Source organism: Canis aureus, chromosome 7 (genome assembly GCF_053574225.1).
Source record: "Canis aureus isolate CA01 chromosome 7, VMU_Caureus_v.1.0, whole genome shotgun sequence".
Classification (NCBI taxonomy): Eukaryota; Metazoa; Chordata; class Mammalia; order Carnivora; family Canidae; genus Canis; species Canis aureus.
In genome coordinates this window covers 54,809,736-54,826,242 of record NC_135617.1, presented here as the reverse complement: position 1 = coordinate 54,826,242, position 16,507 = coordinate 54,809,736, and the positions used below count along the sequence as shown (strand labels likewise).

Below are 16,507 nucleotides of genomic sequence, written 5' to 3'. Positions count from 1 at the left end.
TAGGTATATACTACAGTATTGTTAACTATCGCCACTGTACTGTACTTTGAAGCCCCAGAATTCATTCATCTTATTACTGGAAATCTGTACATTTTAACAAACATCTCCATTCCTCCCATCTCCTAGCCCCTGGCAAACACCATTCTGTTTCTATTAGTTTGGATTTTTTAGATTCCACATATAAGTGAGATCACACAGTGTTTGTCTTTTTCTGTCTGACTCATCTCACTTAGCATAATACCCTTAAGATCCATCCATGCTGTGGCAAGTGTCAGGATTTCCTTCTTTCTCATGGCTGAATAATAGTCCATTGTGTATTTATATTCTGGGCATGACCAAACATTCCTACTGCCCTTCAGGAAACACCTAGCTTCTTCCTTGTGGTTCTCAAGTCTTCCCAGTTGGCCCCAAGGCACTTCTAGTTGCTCATCTTGCCACCATATTGCTATAATTTTCAGGTTCTTGTGTACTTCCTCAACTCTGCAGCATTGAATGTGACTTTCCCCTCTCCTTGGTGCTTTCTCTTGTGCAGCCATAATATTGAACTAACTTTTTCTCATCTTTCAGGTCTCTCTTTGTCCCAGAGATGATCTTTTTCCCCATTGTAACTTCTGTTCAGATAAGAACCCCATCATGGACCAACTTCACTCACCGGTTTTTCTGTTCCGAGCCTTCACACTCCTGCTATGTGTAAGTAAAGCTAAGTAAAGTGGCTTTACTTCCTGCTAGAATGTGAAACCCACACAGGATCCTCTACTCCCAGCAGAAGGTCTGATATAAATGAATGAATGAATGAATGAATGAATGCATGAATGAATGAATGAATACTTACACGGTCTTTATCCATCTTTATGCTTTTATTCATAGGTGAACACATAGATTGCTTTTATATCTTAGCTATTGTGAATAATGCTGCAATGAAAATGGGAGTGCAGATATCTATTTGAAATCCTATTTTTATTTTCTTTGGATATATACACAGAAGTGAGATTTCTGGGTCATAGTAATTCTACTTTCATCTTTTGGGAAATCTCCACACTTTTTCACAGTGTCTGTACCAATTCCCATACCCATCAGCAGTGCACAGGGTTCTCTTCTTCACATCCTTGCCACGACTTGTTATCACTTGTCTTTTTGATACTTGTCATTCCATAGAGTGTAAGGTGATATATCATTGTGGTTTTGATTTGAATTTCCCTATTGATGAGTGATGTTGAGCATCTCCCTTTACTTACTTGTTGGTCATTTGTATGTCTTCTTTAAGAGAATACCTGTTCAGTGCCTCTGCCCAATTTTTAATCAAGTTTTTTTTTTGCAATTGAGTTGCATACATTCTCTAAATATTTTGGCTATTAACCCTTATATAGATGGCTTGCATATATTTTTTCTCATTCCATACATTTCCCTTTCATTTTGTTGATTTCCATTAGATATTTTGTAGTGTTTAAAAAATGTTTCCAATTATAAATATTGAAAAAAACCTCTTGATCCCATTTGACCTCTAGCTACCACATCATTTCTTTTGTTCAATTTATTTCCAAACTCTTTAAAATAATCTTCTATATTTTCTCTTAAATGTTATCCTCTCATTCTCTCTTAAAATAGGTTTTTGCCTTTTGTGCTCTGAAATTGCTCTAGTAATGGTCTTCAAAGACTTCAGAGACTTAGCTTGTGCTAAATCACTGTCTATTTCTTTGTTTTTATTTTAATTGGCGTTTTTTGGCTTTCTTTTCTCCTTTCTTTTTCTTTCTTTCTTTCTTCTTTCTTTCTTTTTTTCTTCTTTCTTTTTTTCTTTCTTTCTTTCTTTTTCTTTCTTTTTCAATTGTCTTGAAATAATTGCTTCATTCTTCTGAGAGGCATGTTAGGACACCATATTACCTAGTTTTCTCTTTTCTTGTCTTTTCTTAGTCTTTTACACTGGTTTCTCATCTCATCAATCTTTGGATTTTGACATCCCCAGGAACATAAAGATTACTCCAGGAAATTTTATCTCTATTTTTTTACAAGGTGATTTCAGTCAATATTAAATGGCATCTGGAAGTTGATGATTCCAAGTATTTTTTTTTTATTGGTGTTCAATTTACTAACATACAGAATAACACCCAGTGCCCGTCACCCATTCACTCCCACCCCCCGCCCTCCTCCCCTTCTACCACCCCTAGTTCGTTTCCCAGAGTTAGCAGTCTTTACGTTCTGTCTCCCTTTCTGATATTTCCCACACATTTCTTCTCCCTTCCCTTATTTTCCCTTTCACTATTATTTATATTCCCCAAATGAATGAGAACATATAATGATTCCAAGTTTTTATCTCTAGCCTGAACCCTCTCTCTTTAACACTAAACAAACACCCAAATGACTAATCAATCTTTCCAACTAAATACCTAGCCAAATGTGCCCAAACTGAGCTTCTAATATGTACACTCTCACCAAACTTACACCTCCCACATTTTCCCAACTCATTTAATGGTAACTGTATTTTTTCAGTTACCCAAAAGCAAAACTTTGGGTAATCCCCGGCATGCAAGAATGCAAGTCATATCCTCACTTTCTGTTCCCAGCACATCATTTGGCGTCAAGAGTATGATTATTTTTTTTTATCATATCCATTTTTACCACCATGTAGAGGAAAACTCTTAGGTGTATCAGAATGATAGAAATTAAAAGAAATATTTTAATATGTTTCTATAAACTGCATCTAAGGACCACCTTAAATGGTTGGAAGATATCTGGATAAAACTTGAAATTCCCATTGGGAATTAATGACATAGACTGTACCTATAATTTTGTATTTATTTACTTATATTATTATTATCATTTATAGATGAGCAAACTGAGAGCTAGTTTACTAACTTGTCCAAGATTACATGAATCAATAAGCAAATCTCCTAGGATAACAACCTGAAATTCCTTCCTCCTTAACTCTGTGTTTTCCAGAAATAAAATTCAAAACAATAAAATTGAAAATAAAATGCTGTCTGCTTAAGACAGATAAGAAATAAGTTGGATTGTCTAGGTTAAATGTCTTATTATTTTCTAATATTTATTAATTAATACATAATATGGCCAACAGCCTATTATAGGTTTCAGGATACACAAAGTAAAAGAATATAATTATTCTCAAACCTTCACAGTTTACTTAAAACCTGGAGGTAGTTCCAAGAAAGAAGCAGTTATAGTGCTGTAATCAAACTGGTTTGCTGTCTTTCCCAACAAATGCTGGGAAAGACATCTGGTTGTTTTCTCAGATGCATCAAAAGACTATTGGCTTTTCTTCCATCTGATTTCTCTCACACAAATATAGATTCCACAAAGGCCTTTAAGTTGTTGCTATATTTTTTCCTCCACCAGTTTACATGATAAGGTACATGGGGGTATCCTACTAGGTTGTTGTGTATTTTTCTAGGAGTTTTGGGATTACTATCTAGTCATTCTATTTTAAACAACTATGTTGCTGCCACCATCCTCCAAAAACCCTTTCCTCAAGATTTTTAATGCAAATCATGAATAATTTTGTCTTATTTCTTATTGCATTCAATTTTTACAATTCATTCATGTGCCTGGAGCTCTTTATCCATTTCTTTCTTCTCTTTTCAAATTCTTGAATTTGATCCTCATATCTGACTGTTGATCCTGCAGAAGTACAGACTTTGGCTATCCTTGCCTCAAACTCAGACATTGTACTTGAATTAATTATAGTTTTTTATTTGTTTGTTTTTGTCAGGTACACATCACTTAAATCTCCAATGGGTGTATGATGCCTTTTCTGGTACAAGATGTTGAAAGGAGATATCATCACTAGGTTCACTAGATCTAGTGAAAACAAAACAAAACAAAACAAAATTTTTAAAAAGCAGTTATCTTGGGCCAGTTGTTAAGTTAGCCAAAAAAAAAAAAAAAAAAAAAATTAGCAAAGATGTTTGGGAACTTGGTAGACTATTGATAAAGGGTTGTTTGGTCTTTTGTTTTTATCTGGCAAACAAATTCTAGTCTCTATGTTTTCTTCCCCCAACTTTTATCATTACAGAGAATTTGTGCTGTCTCATACTGAGCATGAAATAACAAATTTTTATGCATTTTTCCATTCAGGACTAAGAACAAAACTGCCAGGCTAATGTTTTGAGTCTAGAATTGAGTCAAATTCAGATTGTATTTAAATACAGTTTAATAGGATTAGTATTACACAGTATTCAATTAATATGCCTTTTTGAATGAATAGAACTTGAAGAGAAGAAAGGAATAGCCATTGAGTATCACCATGCTGTACTGTAGCTTATGCATTCAGCTTGTACTGAGGTTTCCTATTTGTCAATGTCAATACCATGATGACATTAAGACAATTGGTAAATAAATCTATGGGTATTAATTTTTCATGAATCAAATTTCTAATAAGGTTATGGTTAAGTTGGTAAATGTTCAATTATGTAAGTTTAGGAAAACCATGACAGATCAAAGTGGTTCTAAATTGAGGCAAAGGTGGTATCCATAAGATAGAAAATTAATCCCAGATATGCCTATATCATAAAGCCTCTAATTTAGAGGCAATAAGAAAGGTCCTTCCTCATTCCACTGAATACATAATATCTACAGAGGAAGATATCAATAGTGGCATATGTATTCATTTATTACAGAAATTCTAATTACATTCCTATACCTCTCTGCACTGGTGTACAAACTCCTTTGGTCACAGGTACATCTTCCTTTTCAAGATTAGTCTTCATCATATAACCTCTCAATGCAGCAAATTTTATTTGGTAAAAAACATATATCAATTCGCTTTTCACCTCTAAAGCAGCGTCTTCTACAGTGACCAAATTTGTTTGAGCACTGATCAGGATCTATCAAGGTACATGTGGCTATAGCAAAAGAAGAGTAACCAACATTACTGATCTCTTATTTAAGAACATATTATTTTTGATTACAAAAAGTTCTACATATACATTGTAATAAACTTAGAAAATGCCAAAAAATAAGAAGACACTAAAGTATTACATATTTCCATATACATATACAACATTTAAACATGTTTTAAATTAATATATATTACATTTTTATGCCATACATTATTTTTCTCAATAAGATCCATGAATTTTTTAGAGGTACATAATATTCCCTTGAAATATATGATAGTTCATTTAATTTTTCAATTAGGTCATATTTAAAGTTTTACTATTTGGAGATTATGATAAGAAGTAAATTTTAGTATATATTTTAATATTTATATGATACATATTTAGGATAATTTTAGAAAAAATTAGATCCCAGGGTTACTAATTTATATATTGCACCAACAATATATGTAAATTTTGCTCCTAAATAAAATGGGATACACTGCGATTTTAATTTGTATGCTGTTGGTATTTGTTTTGAACAGTTGTTTTTTCTTCATTTAATTGTTCATATTTTTGCTTATTATATTATTGTATAATCTTTTAGAAGAATTCATGAGTTCTCTTCAAAATGTTTTTAGATGTTTTATTTTTATTTTTATTTTTTTTAAATTTTATTTATTTATTTATTTATGATAGTCACACACACAGAGAGAGAGAGAGAGAGAGAGGCAGAGACACAGGCAGAGGGAGAAGCAGGCTCCATGCACCGGGAGCCCGATGTGGGATTCGATCCCGGGTCTCCAGGATCGCGCCCTGGGCCAAAGGCAGGCGCCAAACCGCTGCGCCACCCAGGGATCCCGAGGTTTTATTTTTTTAGAGCAGTTTTAGATTTACAAAAAAACTGAGAGGAAGGTATAGAGATTTCCTATATACTTCCTCCCCCTATATATGCATAACCTTTCCCACTGTCAACCATCATCCACCTGAAGGGTACATTTTTTACAGAGGATAACCTACATTGACACATAAGAACCACTCAAGTTGGATAGCCCCGGTGGCTCAGTGGTTTTAGTGCCGCCTTCAGCCCCAGGCGTGATCCCGGAGACCTGGGACTGAGTCCCACATCGGGTTCCCTGCATAGAGCCTGCTTCTCCCTCTGCCTGTGTCTCTGCCTCTCTCTCTGGGTCTCTCAGGAATAAATAAATAAAATCTTAAAAAAAAAAAAAAAAAGAACCACTCAAGTCCATAGTTTGCATTATGGTTCATTCTTTGTGTTGTACATTTCTATGGGTTTGGGTAAATCTATAATTAAATATATGTTATTATAATATCATACAAAGTATTTTCAGTGTCCTAAAAATCTTCTGGGCTCTGCTTATTATCTCTTCCCTTACTCCTGTGGCAATCATTATCTTTTTTATTGCCTTCCTGGTTTTGCCTTTTCAAGAGTGTCATATAATTGGAATCATATTGTACAGTGTTTTGAGCTTCTTTCACTTAGTAATATGAATTTAAAGTCTTTGCATGTCTTTTCATGATTTGATAGCTCATTTTGTTTTAGCATTAATTAACATTCCATTGCCTGGATATAAAACAGTTGATTTATGTACTTACCTAACTGAAAAACATCTCGGATGATTCCAAGTTTGGGAGTTATGAATAAAGCTGCTTATAAACATTCATGTGCAAGTTTTTGGGTGGACAAAAGTTTTCAACTGCTTTGAGTAAATACCAAGGAGCTCAGTTGCTGTGTGATACAGTACCATTATGTTTAGTTTTATAAGAAACTGCCAAACTGTTTTCCAAAGCGACATTTTTCTTTCCCACCAACAATGTATGAGAGTTCCCTTTACTTCTCATACTCACCACAATTTGGTTTTGTCATTCTACATTTTAATTGCCTGAATATTTATGAAAGTTTCTCTCATTTGTTTTACTTTCCATTTCCCTGATGACATATGATGTGGAGTATCATTTTATATGCTTACTTGCCATTTGTATAGCTTCTTTGGTGAGATGGTCTATTAAGGTCTTTGGCACTTTCATTTTTATTTTGTTTTGATTTCTTATTGTTGAGTTTTAAAAGTTCTTTGTATGTTTTGGGTAATGGTCTTTTATCACATGTGTCTATTTCTCCCAGTTTGTGGCTTGTCATCTCATTATTTTGTCACTATATTTCTTAGGGAATAAATTTTTAATTTTAATGAGGTCTAGCTTATCAGGTCTTTCTTTCATGGATTGTGCCTTTTGTTTTGTATCCAGAAAGTCATTGCTATACCCAAGGACATCTTGGTTTTCTTCTATGTCATATTCTAGGAGTTTTATAATTTTTCATTTTACATTTTACATTTAGGTCTACAAGCCATTTCAAGTCTATTTTTTGTGAAGGGTGTAAGGTCTCTGTCTAGATTCACTTTTCTCACATGTGGATGTCCATTTGTTCTGACATCATTTGTTGAAGGGATTATCTTTTCTTCATTATGTCGCCTTTGCTTCTTTGTCAAATATCAGTTGACTATATTTATAAGGATCTATTTCTGAGCTCTCTGTCTTGTTTCATTGATCTATTTGTTTATTCTTTTTTTAAAGATTTTATTTATTTATTCATGAGAGACACAGAGAGAGGCAGAGACATAGGTAGAGGGAGAAGAAGGCTTCCTGTGGGGAACCTGATGTGGAACTTGATCCCAGGACCCTGGGATCACAACCTGAGCCAAAGGCAGACACTCAACCACTGAGCCACCCAGACATCCCTATTTATTTATTCTTTTATCAATACCACACTGTTCTTTTCAGATATATGAAAGTAATGGTATAAATTTTCCTGTAAACACTACTGTGAGCTGTATGCCATGAGCTTTGTGTTATCTCATTTTTATTACCATTCAGATGATGATATTTTCTAATTCTCATTGATACTTCTTCTTTGAATAGGTTGACTTTTGTTAATCTTAATGTTTATGTCTTCTTTATTCTTACATTTATATTGTTTGTTTTCCTGTTTTCTGTGTAACTAAGGTGTGTTATCATCACCTATTACTATGATGTTCTCTGTTTTTGTCTTTTTTTAAATACATTTCAAGACTAAGCTATTTGTTGCATTAAATTTATGGCCACAATATTATCTTGTTGAGTTGAACCTTTTATTACTATGAATCATTCTTTGTCTCTAGTAATGCGATTTTTCTTACTGTCTTCTTTATATAATATTAATATAACTACTTCATTATGTTTTTGTTGGATTTTTATATCTTTTCCTATCTTTTAGATTTTATAATTTCTATCTTCTCATATATTAGATATTTCTCATATAAACTTATACTACATTCAAAAGATTCACTCCTATTTTTAAATTTTACATTAATATTTATAATAGTAAAATATATTGGATGAAATATATCCCATTATTTTTCCTGTCTTCTTTTCTATATATTGGTTATTTTTTATAATTCCATCATCTCATTTACTACTGTGTAGTTATATTATATTTTTTTTTTCACTGTTTGTGCTAGAAGTTTCAACTTACCAAAGTCTTGTAAAAAAATCATTGCTTATTTTTTATCTATTTTTATGAGCTTCCATAAAGAAAACCATTCCCTTTCTGGCCAAATAATACTTTTAAAAATTCCCCTTAATATAGGAGTTCTGATGTTGAATTCTCTGTTTTTATTTCACTGAGAATATTCTTATGTTATCTTCACTCCTAAAGGGTATTTTTATTTGATACAGAATTCTAGATTATAGTTCTTTTCTTTCAGGACTCTGAATATATCACTACCTTGTTTTCTGACTTCTTTGTTGTTATTGTTGTTGTTCTGAGAATTCAGCTTTCAGTTTAATATCTGACTCTTTGAAAGTGATCTGCTGTTTTCTTCAACTTTTGCTTTGCTTTATTGTTTTGTTTTGTTTTAGTAGTTTACTGTTTTTTCTTCCTTCCAAATTCTCTTCCTTCCTTTCTTCTTTCCTCTTTTCCTACCTTTCTTTCTTCCTTCATCCTTCCCGCCCTCCTTTAACTTTTTTCCTATTTTCCAACCTCTAATTTTCTCTTGTTTCATTCCAAATATTTTCTTGTGGTTCATCTTTTGTCATTTTTAAATATCTCACCGATTATGTAAACACTACTGTCTGACACATTCATTATGTATTTAATTTTGCTTTATAAATATTTCAGTTCTGGAATTTTATTTTTGCTCTTTGTTGTAGTCTTCATTTCTATGCTAAATTTTTACTTTTGTTTTTCGTTATTTAAATAAATTAAGTGCAGTTATTTTAAAGTCTATCTAGGTCTGGTAACTTCCTTATCTGGATCCCTTGTTAATCCCCTTTCTTGTGTGCTGGTTTTGATTTTTGATAGGGTAGTCCTATTTTCATTTGTTCCTGATTGTTTTTGTCACATATATTTTTAATGAAAGATGAGGAAATAGCTTGAGGTCTGGAATACTGTTATCTTTCTCCAGAATGATTTATTATTGTTTCTTGCTGGTGGTTAGAACTACCAACCAAACTTCCTGGATAATCCTAAACCATTATAGAATTTGAGATAATGTAAAAGTGAGTATTAGTTCCTGGAACAGATGGACTACTGTCCTTTTAATTTAGACCTAGCTCATAGCTTTTTTCATCCTCAGCCAAAGCACACCAGTATTTCCATAGTTCTCCTTCCTTTGCAGGCTCTGAATTATGATCTTGCCTCAATGCTATCAGATTTCTGCTATTCAACTTCTTTCCTGTGTCTTTAAGAATGGTCAGATGCTTTCAGGGAGAAGAGTTTCCTCAGAGGTTGATCTCAACTTGATTTTTTTTTTTAAGGTATAACTTTTAATTGACTTATTTACTCTATAATACTCTTAAGCAATTGTTTTGTGTTTTTTTTTTCTTTTTTATCCATCTGTCCCCCTCAGTGTGTGGGAAAGGTTATATGAAAAGAGTGTTATAATTTTATAGTATATTTTAACATCAGGTTGCTATGTGAAACAGACTACTATAATTTTATAGTTTAAAGTTTTAACATCGAGTAGAACAAATAAATCACTAAATTTTCAAAATAAAGATTTTGTATGGTACAGGTTGATAGTCTTTCGAACTGAAGAGGGAAGATAAGTTTATAGCCATGGACTTTGAGCTTGAATTTTAGTGCTGTTATTTGCTAGCTATGTAACTTTGGGTAACCTCTATGAGCATTAGTTGCTTCATCTGTAAAATGGAAAAAAAATGGTCTCATTCACAGAGTCTCTATGAAATATGATGAGTTAACATATAAATAAATGTTCAGCAGTGCCTGTAACATAATAGTTTCTCACAGATTAAAAACTGTTATTAATTAATGGTGAACAAAAGACTAAAGTTGAAATTAAATCATTATTGACTACAACTTTTAAACCAGGTAGTGGACTTTTTCTGGCGGTAAAGCAAAACATTAAGCCAAAGAGATAAATACACAGGCATGAGAAAAAGAGAGGGAGCTAGAGAGAAAGAGAGAGAGAGAGAGAGGTTAAAAAATACCATATAGAGAAATATATTAGGTACAATATGTGAACAGATAAGTATTTGTTCATTGTCATACGTTGTATCATGGAAGAGTGATAGGAAAATGTAAACCTTAAAAAATGAGTAAGGATTATTCAAGTGAACAGGAGTATATAAAGAACATGAACCAGTCAGACAAAGTAGTACGATTCTCATCCTAGAGTTGAAAGAGCATATGACAAGTTTAAGTTCAAACACTAATAATAAAACAAATAGATTTCCTTCATAGAAAACCTACTATGTGTCAGGTATTGTTTTGAATATTTTGCATACATTATCTTATTTAACTGCCATACAACTTTGAGGTAGATGCAGATAAAAACCTGAGGTCTTGAGTGACCAGATAATTTGCTCAAGGTTGCAAATCTAATACATGCTTAACCCACGGTTCAATCTTAAATTGTTCCAAACCAGAATTTGCATTTTAAATATGTAATCCGTGGTCTCTACATTGAAAAAGTTGGAAACTGACTTGTGAGAAACACTCAACAGATCTGGATATTGTCTCAAAGTAGATACTGCTTATGGTAGCTGGTTGTCTCTAGCACCTGTAAGTATTTTATGACTATGGAGAAATCTGAAGATGTGAAAATTGTAAGTTGAGGATTGAATGACAAAATAGAGTTCTATGAAGAAAATTCATACAAAGAATCATGAGTAATACATACTTAATAATATACTGTATATATGCTTATAAGTGGGTTTCCATGCTGCAACCTGAATGTAGGAAAAAATTTACCTTAGACAGATTTAAATAAAATAATTTTAGCTCCTTCATATGGAGTTATATGTCAGTTCCCTTGACTTTGATGTCTTAACTCAAAGTTACTGGATAATAACTGGGAATTTAATTCACTTCCTGTTCTTCATCTCTTACTAACCTCTTATTCAGAACTTAGAATTAAATCTTTTTTTTTTCTTTTTTATTTCTCAAACATCGTTAGTCTGGCAAAGGCTGCACATATCTCTGATTTTATGGCTAGCACCTGGATCTCTTACTGCTGAAGATACTTCATGATGATGTGTCAGCATGTAAAAATCATAAAATGTTCTAAGATATTAATATTTGTGTTTTATTTTTCCTTAGCTTATTCAAGAATATTGAAGAAGATACAATTATTTGTATCAAGAGGATGAAAATATAGAAAAATTTTAAGACTAATTTACAAATTAACTTAACTCATGCAAATTAATTAATACAAACTAATCATTGTCACAAGAGAGGCATTAACAATGTGTTCATTTGTCAGCATCTTTCTGGATCAGTTGCGAAGTTACTTAGCTAATCAGTGAAATCCTGGCCAATTGGAAGAGGTTATTTATTTTTATGAACTCTACTATTCTCCCAACATTTTATTGTAATTCTCCAGTAACCAAATTGACTTGATTTTAAATTTAATTAAATCTAGAGCACTGGGACTGATAGTGTCTTCCCACCAACATTTCAACACAACTGAATGTCTCTCCTCTGCTATTTTAGATCTGGCCTCCCATGCACCATGCATTATATCATAAAGTTTCCAAGGCCATCATGTTTCTACCATTTAAGGTCCATTCTGAGCATCTTAGCAACTGGCTATACATGGATACTAGCTTGTATTCCTTCTCAACTACTTCCTCTCCTTGTTTTGTGTTTTCTACTTCTAATTCTCATTCTCCATTTCTTGAAATACTGCAATATGACATTGAATGTGATAAACATTTTGCTTACATTATCTCTGAATCTTTGCAAAACCTTATAAAATTAATGGAATTACCATTCCACTGTACAGTTAAGAGAATTAAAGCTTCACAACTACAAAGGAGTCTCAGATCTCAATGGATTATTTCTGCTTGTGCTAAAATACAGCCTAAACTATTGTTCATTCTGTCATGTTTTAGCCATTGTCAATATTGTTCCTTTGTCAAATTTCAGTAACTTGCCTCTCCAGCATGGTATCCCTCTGGTTGGATCACTCTTCTTACATTTCAAAAAGTATCCACTTAAATTGAACACTTTTTATTGTTTCTTTAATAACTTTAAGGTTCTATCAATAACCAAACCAAACAATTGTGCAACTGATATATTCTCCTCTATGAACTTCTTCAAAGCCACACACTCTGATCCTTTGTATCAGCCTTCCTTTTTTTTGGTCCAGCAAAGGACAAATATAGAATGTTCTGTCCATTTTAGGACACATTATAACTTAGTATCTGTTTGAATGATCAAAAGGTAAAGGAAAATTTGTAGTCATATTCATACACTAAGTGTCTTCATTGCATTATTTAAAGTTTTCTGCAATGCTCAACAAATGTAGAACTTAATGGTATATACCCTACATATCTGGAGCACAGCTATATTCCCATGTGCCCTCATTGCTTTTGACCAAATCTATTCTGCTTGTACGTTAGCCTTCTATAGAAAGCACGATTAAATATAAAGAACAAATATGCTAGGCTCTTGTATTCCAGTATTTATATTCCACTTATCACACATAGTATAATAAGTGTGACCTTGAAAAACTCTCCCCTTTGATGTCTTTTTCCTCTTCTATAGAAAGAGGAGATAACCAGTGTCTCATGCTGTTATCTGGAAGGTCAGATTTGCTATCTACGTGAGAAGTTAGGAGATGGGATTTGGCACCTGCTAGACATGCTTATTTACTTCTTGTCTTCCCTTTCTTTCTCTCACCTTCCAAGGTCTAAATAAAAGTATCTTATCCCCAGTTTCAAAGCTCTTCATCAGAGAATTCAGGACATTTTCCCAAACCTCCATAATTGCCATGCCACAATTTCATCATTTGTACTATTTAAAGTGTCTTTCTATAAACCTCCATTCATTGACTTGAGTTTATTCAACTAGCTTTTAAGCATGCCTAGAGAATTACTGTGTCTTTATTTTCTGTTTCCTTAGTGTCCAGCATTGTGTTCAGTAGATCATAGCCACTCAGTGTTACATGGTTATTGATTGACACACTAGCACCATGTGCTTCAACATCTGCCCATATCTTAGCTCCTCATTTCCTCAGTTCCCTTTCATTATTAATAATAACTATGACATCTGGGGTGCCTGGGTATCACAGTCAGTTAATCCTCTGACTCTTCATTTCAGTTAAGGTCATGATCAGGGACATGATCGAGCCCCATGTCAGGCTCTGGGCTCATCACGGAGTCTGCTTAAGACTATGTCTTCCTCTCCTGCTGCTCAACATCCTCCCCCATCACCTCACATGCATGCTTTCTTTTTTTCTCTTTCTAAAATAAATAAACCTTTAAAAATAATAATCATAATAACTATAACATCAGCAACTATAAAAATTATAGGAGTACCTAAATTGGTAGACTAATTTTCAGTTTATAGAGCTACCTACTGATACATTATTGCACTAAATCCTAATTGCAGTCTTTTGAGGTTCATATAATTAATAAGCACAATATTTTATATCAGACTTTTTATTTTTTAAGATTGCGGTTGTTATTGATTCTGCTTATATTCTTTTTGTTGTTTGTTAAAGACTTTGGCAAATTATTTAAATTCTCTGAGGGGCAAAGTTCACATGTTATTAAGTAGGAAGCTTGTAAGAAAATCTAGACCTTCTAAGTTGGAATTCAGTTAGTTTTGTACCTCTTGAATTCCCAACTTTCTAGTCTCAATTAGAAGACTTTTGGGTATCAATTTACATCTTCATTGTTAGAGAGCCTGGATTGCCTCAGAGGACAAGTCTCTCAAGAATATCATAAAATCACCATTATACATTTAATTGCACTATATATTTTGAATACTTTTGATTCATAAAGACATTGCTGAATTTCTTTACTAATGTATTAACTAACCCAACAAAGAATTTTTTGTGATACTATTTCTTTATTTGCCGTTTTATTCCAACTTTAAATGCCCACCATATTTTGAGACTATATCCTGGATCATTTTGTAGATTCTGTTATTGATATCTCAAGAGATATGTACTATTATTCTCAATCATTCATCTTCCCCGGGCTTGCTTGCTTGCTTGATTGATTTATAAAATAATTTGAGACAGAGAGAGAGAGACAAAGAGAGAGCATTGGAGCTGGGGGAGAGGCAGAAGGAGAAGCAGATTCCCTGCTGTGCTCAGAGCCCAACATAAGGCTTGATCAAAGGACCTTGATGAAACCATGACCTTAGTCAAATGAACAAGAGTCAGATGCTCAGCCAACTGAGCAATCCAGGTCCCCCTCCTGGATCTAATTTATTATGACATCTTCATTTCTGAATTTTAGAAATACATTTTAAAATTATATTTAAAAATAATTTAAATATCTGAAACAATCAAGGTCTAAAGAAGCCAGAGTAACGAGCTAAATCATATTAATTTTCAAAAAGAGTTGGAGGGCACCTGGGTGGTTCAGTCGGTTAAGCATCCACTTCTTGATTGCAACTTAGAAGATGACCTAAGAGTCCTGGGATCAATCCCTTGTTAGCTCTGGCTTTGCACTCAATGCAAAGGGCATTCTGCTTGTCCCTCTGCCCCTCCTCCTGCTCATGCTCCCTCCCTCTCTCTTTCTCAAATAAATAGATTACATCTTTAAAAGAAAATGAGTTGAGTACATTAGTATAACACTATTCTAAATGAGGAAACTGAGATTCAACACAATTAAAGAAACAGATTCTTTAATTGATTAATTTGATTATGTTAAGAAACTGCATTTTCTATTTAATAATCTGATGTTTGTATTTTTAGCTAGAAGCTCTATCTTACACATAAACAAGCATCTATTTTACCTGGTAGGATGAAAGTCACATAACACAGAAAATGGAGGAGATAGTAAAAGATCTTCATTCTGCAGAAAGAAGCTCCTGAAAAATTGGATAACAAATCTAAAGACTAGCACACTTTCCAAAAGCCCAGAGACGTTTACTATTTATAGTTTCCCAATAAAAGAAAGACTTTATCCGGAAATTGTTTTAATTTGGTGTACTTGTCTCTGCACCATTGACTAGGGCTGTGGGTGGAATTGCCCTAATTGAAAATACTTGAAATTATTGATCTTTAGAGAGGAAATTCTTTGTGGAAGATAGCTGCATACATGAGATTATTTTATCTATGGTGATCAATTAAACATTGACACAATGGACATGCATGGAGTAGGTTTAAGAGAAATATTGAACATTACCATGTTACTTTTCAAATTATACTATAGTCGCTAATTTGACATGCTAATGTCATCAATATCTCCATATATCCCAAATTCTTACTTATACCCATTTTTCCAATTGATTTCTCCAAATTACTCATTTACCAAAGGACAGATACTAAGCCTTACTTTTGTCATTAATTTTTACTATTCTTTTCAGATGCAACTTGAATATTTATGGAGATCTGCTTTTCCAAGGACAGCCCAATTAGTTTCCATTTATTTAATTTTTTTATCACAGTAATATAGGCACACAATAAATATTGAAAAGACCTTGTAATTAATAGAAATAATTTCCTATTTCAATCTATTTTTTAGATCTTTTGCTTATTATTAACATAGGGATTCAGTCTAGCTTAATATTTTGTCCTTGCTTGGCAACCACAAAATGTATCTTTTGGTTTCCACTAAGAAAAATGTGGATTCATATCATTTACACTCCTGTGCTGTCCTGCTCCTCAAATATTTGAAAGTTATATTAATTCTCAAAAATTCTGTAGGTTATCTTTAAACATTTAAAAACCTTTTCCCTCACCAAATTTAGTCACTACATTAAACTTTCTCTATTTAAAATGAAGGTATTAGGAACCTATCATTCCCTCCTACATTCATCTGTTGTTATACATCTCCTTTTATCTTGACTAGGATAATATTTGCACTTAAGGACTTTTAAGTGGAAAACCTGTAATACAATAAGCAGTATGAATTATATTGCCTTTTTAATGTGTCTGATATACTAACCAAAGACAAGGGTTATTGGTTTCAAAGTCAAGCAAATTATTACTATTATTTTACTACTACTACTACTACTACTACTACTACTACTACTGCTACTATTTTCTTTTATTGTTATCTCTATTCTTTCCTAGGTTTTTTTTTCCTTAAGTGTTTTTAAGTTTTTTAGCTTTAATTGTTTCATTTTTGGTTATTGTGTTTTTGAAAAATATTTTTTCCTGTAGTTTTCTTATGGATGTGGATAAAAATATAAACAATAGTCA

General features: G+C 32.9%; 1 protein-coding gene across 1 annotated transcript; it reads right to left on the bottom strand.

Annotated features, from left to right (window-relative positions):
• Positions 1 to 2,296: 2,296 nt before the first annotated feature.
• DEFB114 (defensin beta 114) lies at positions 2,297 to 15,220 on the bottom strand. Its single transcript, XM_077902641.1, has 3 exons — positions 15,097 to 15,220; positions 4,652 to 4,853; positions 2,297 to 3,810 (listed from the first exon to the last, which is right to left on the bottom strand). The coding sequence occupies exons 1-2, from the start codon at positions 15,152 to 15,154 to the stop codon at positions 4,708 to 4,710; spliced, it is 204 nt and encodes a 67-aa protein (XP_077758767.1). The 5' UTR covers positions 15,155 to 15,220; the 3' UTR covers positions 2,297 to 3,810; positions 4,652 to 4,707.
• Positions 15,221 to 16,507: the final 1,287 nt, after the last annotated feature.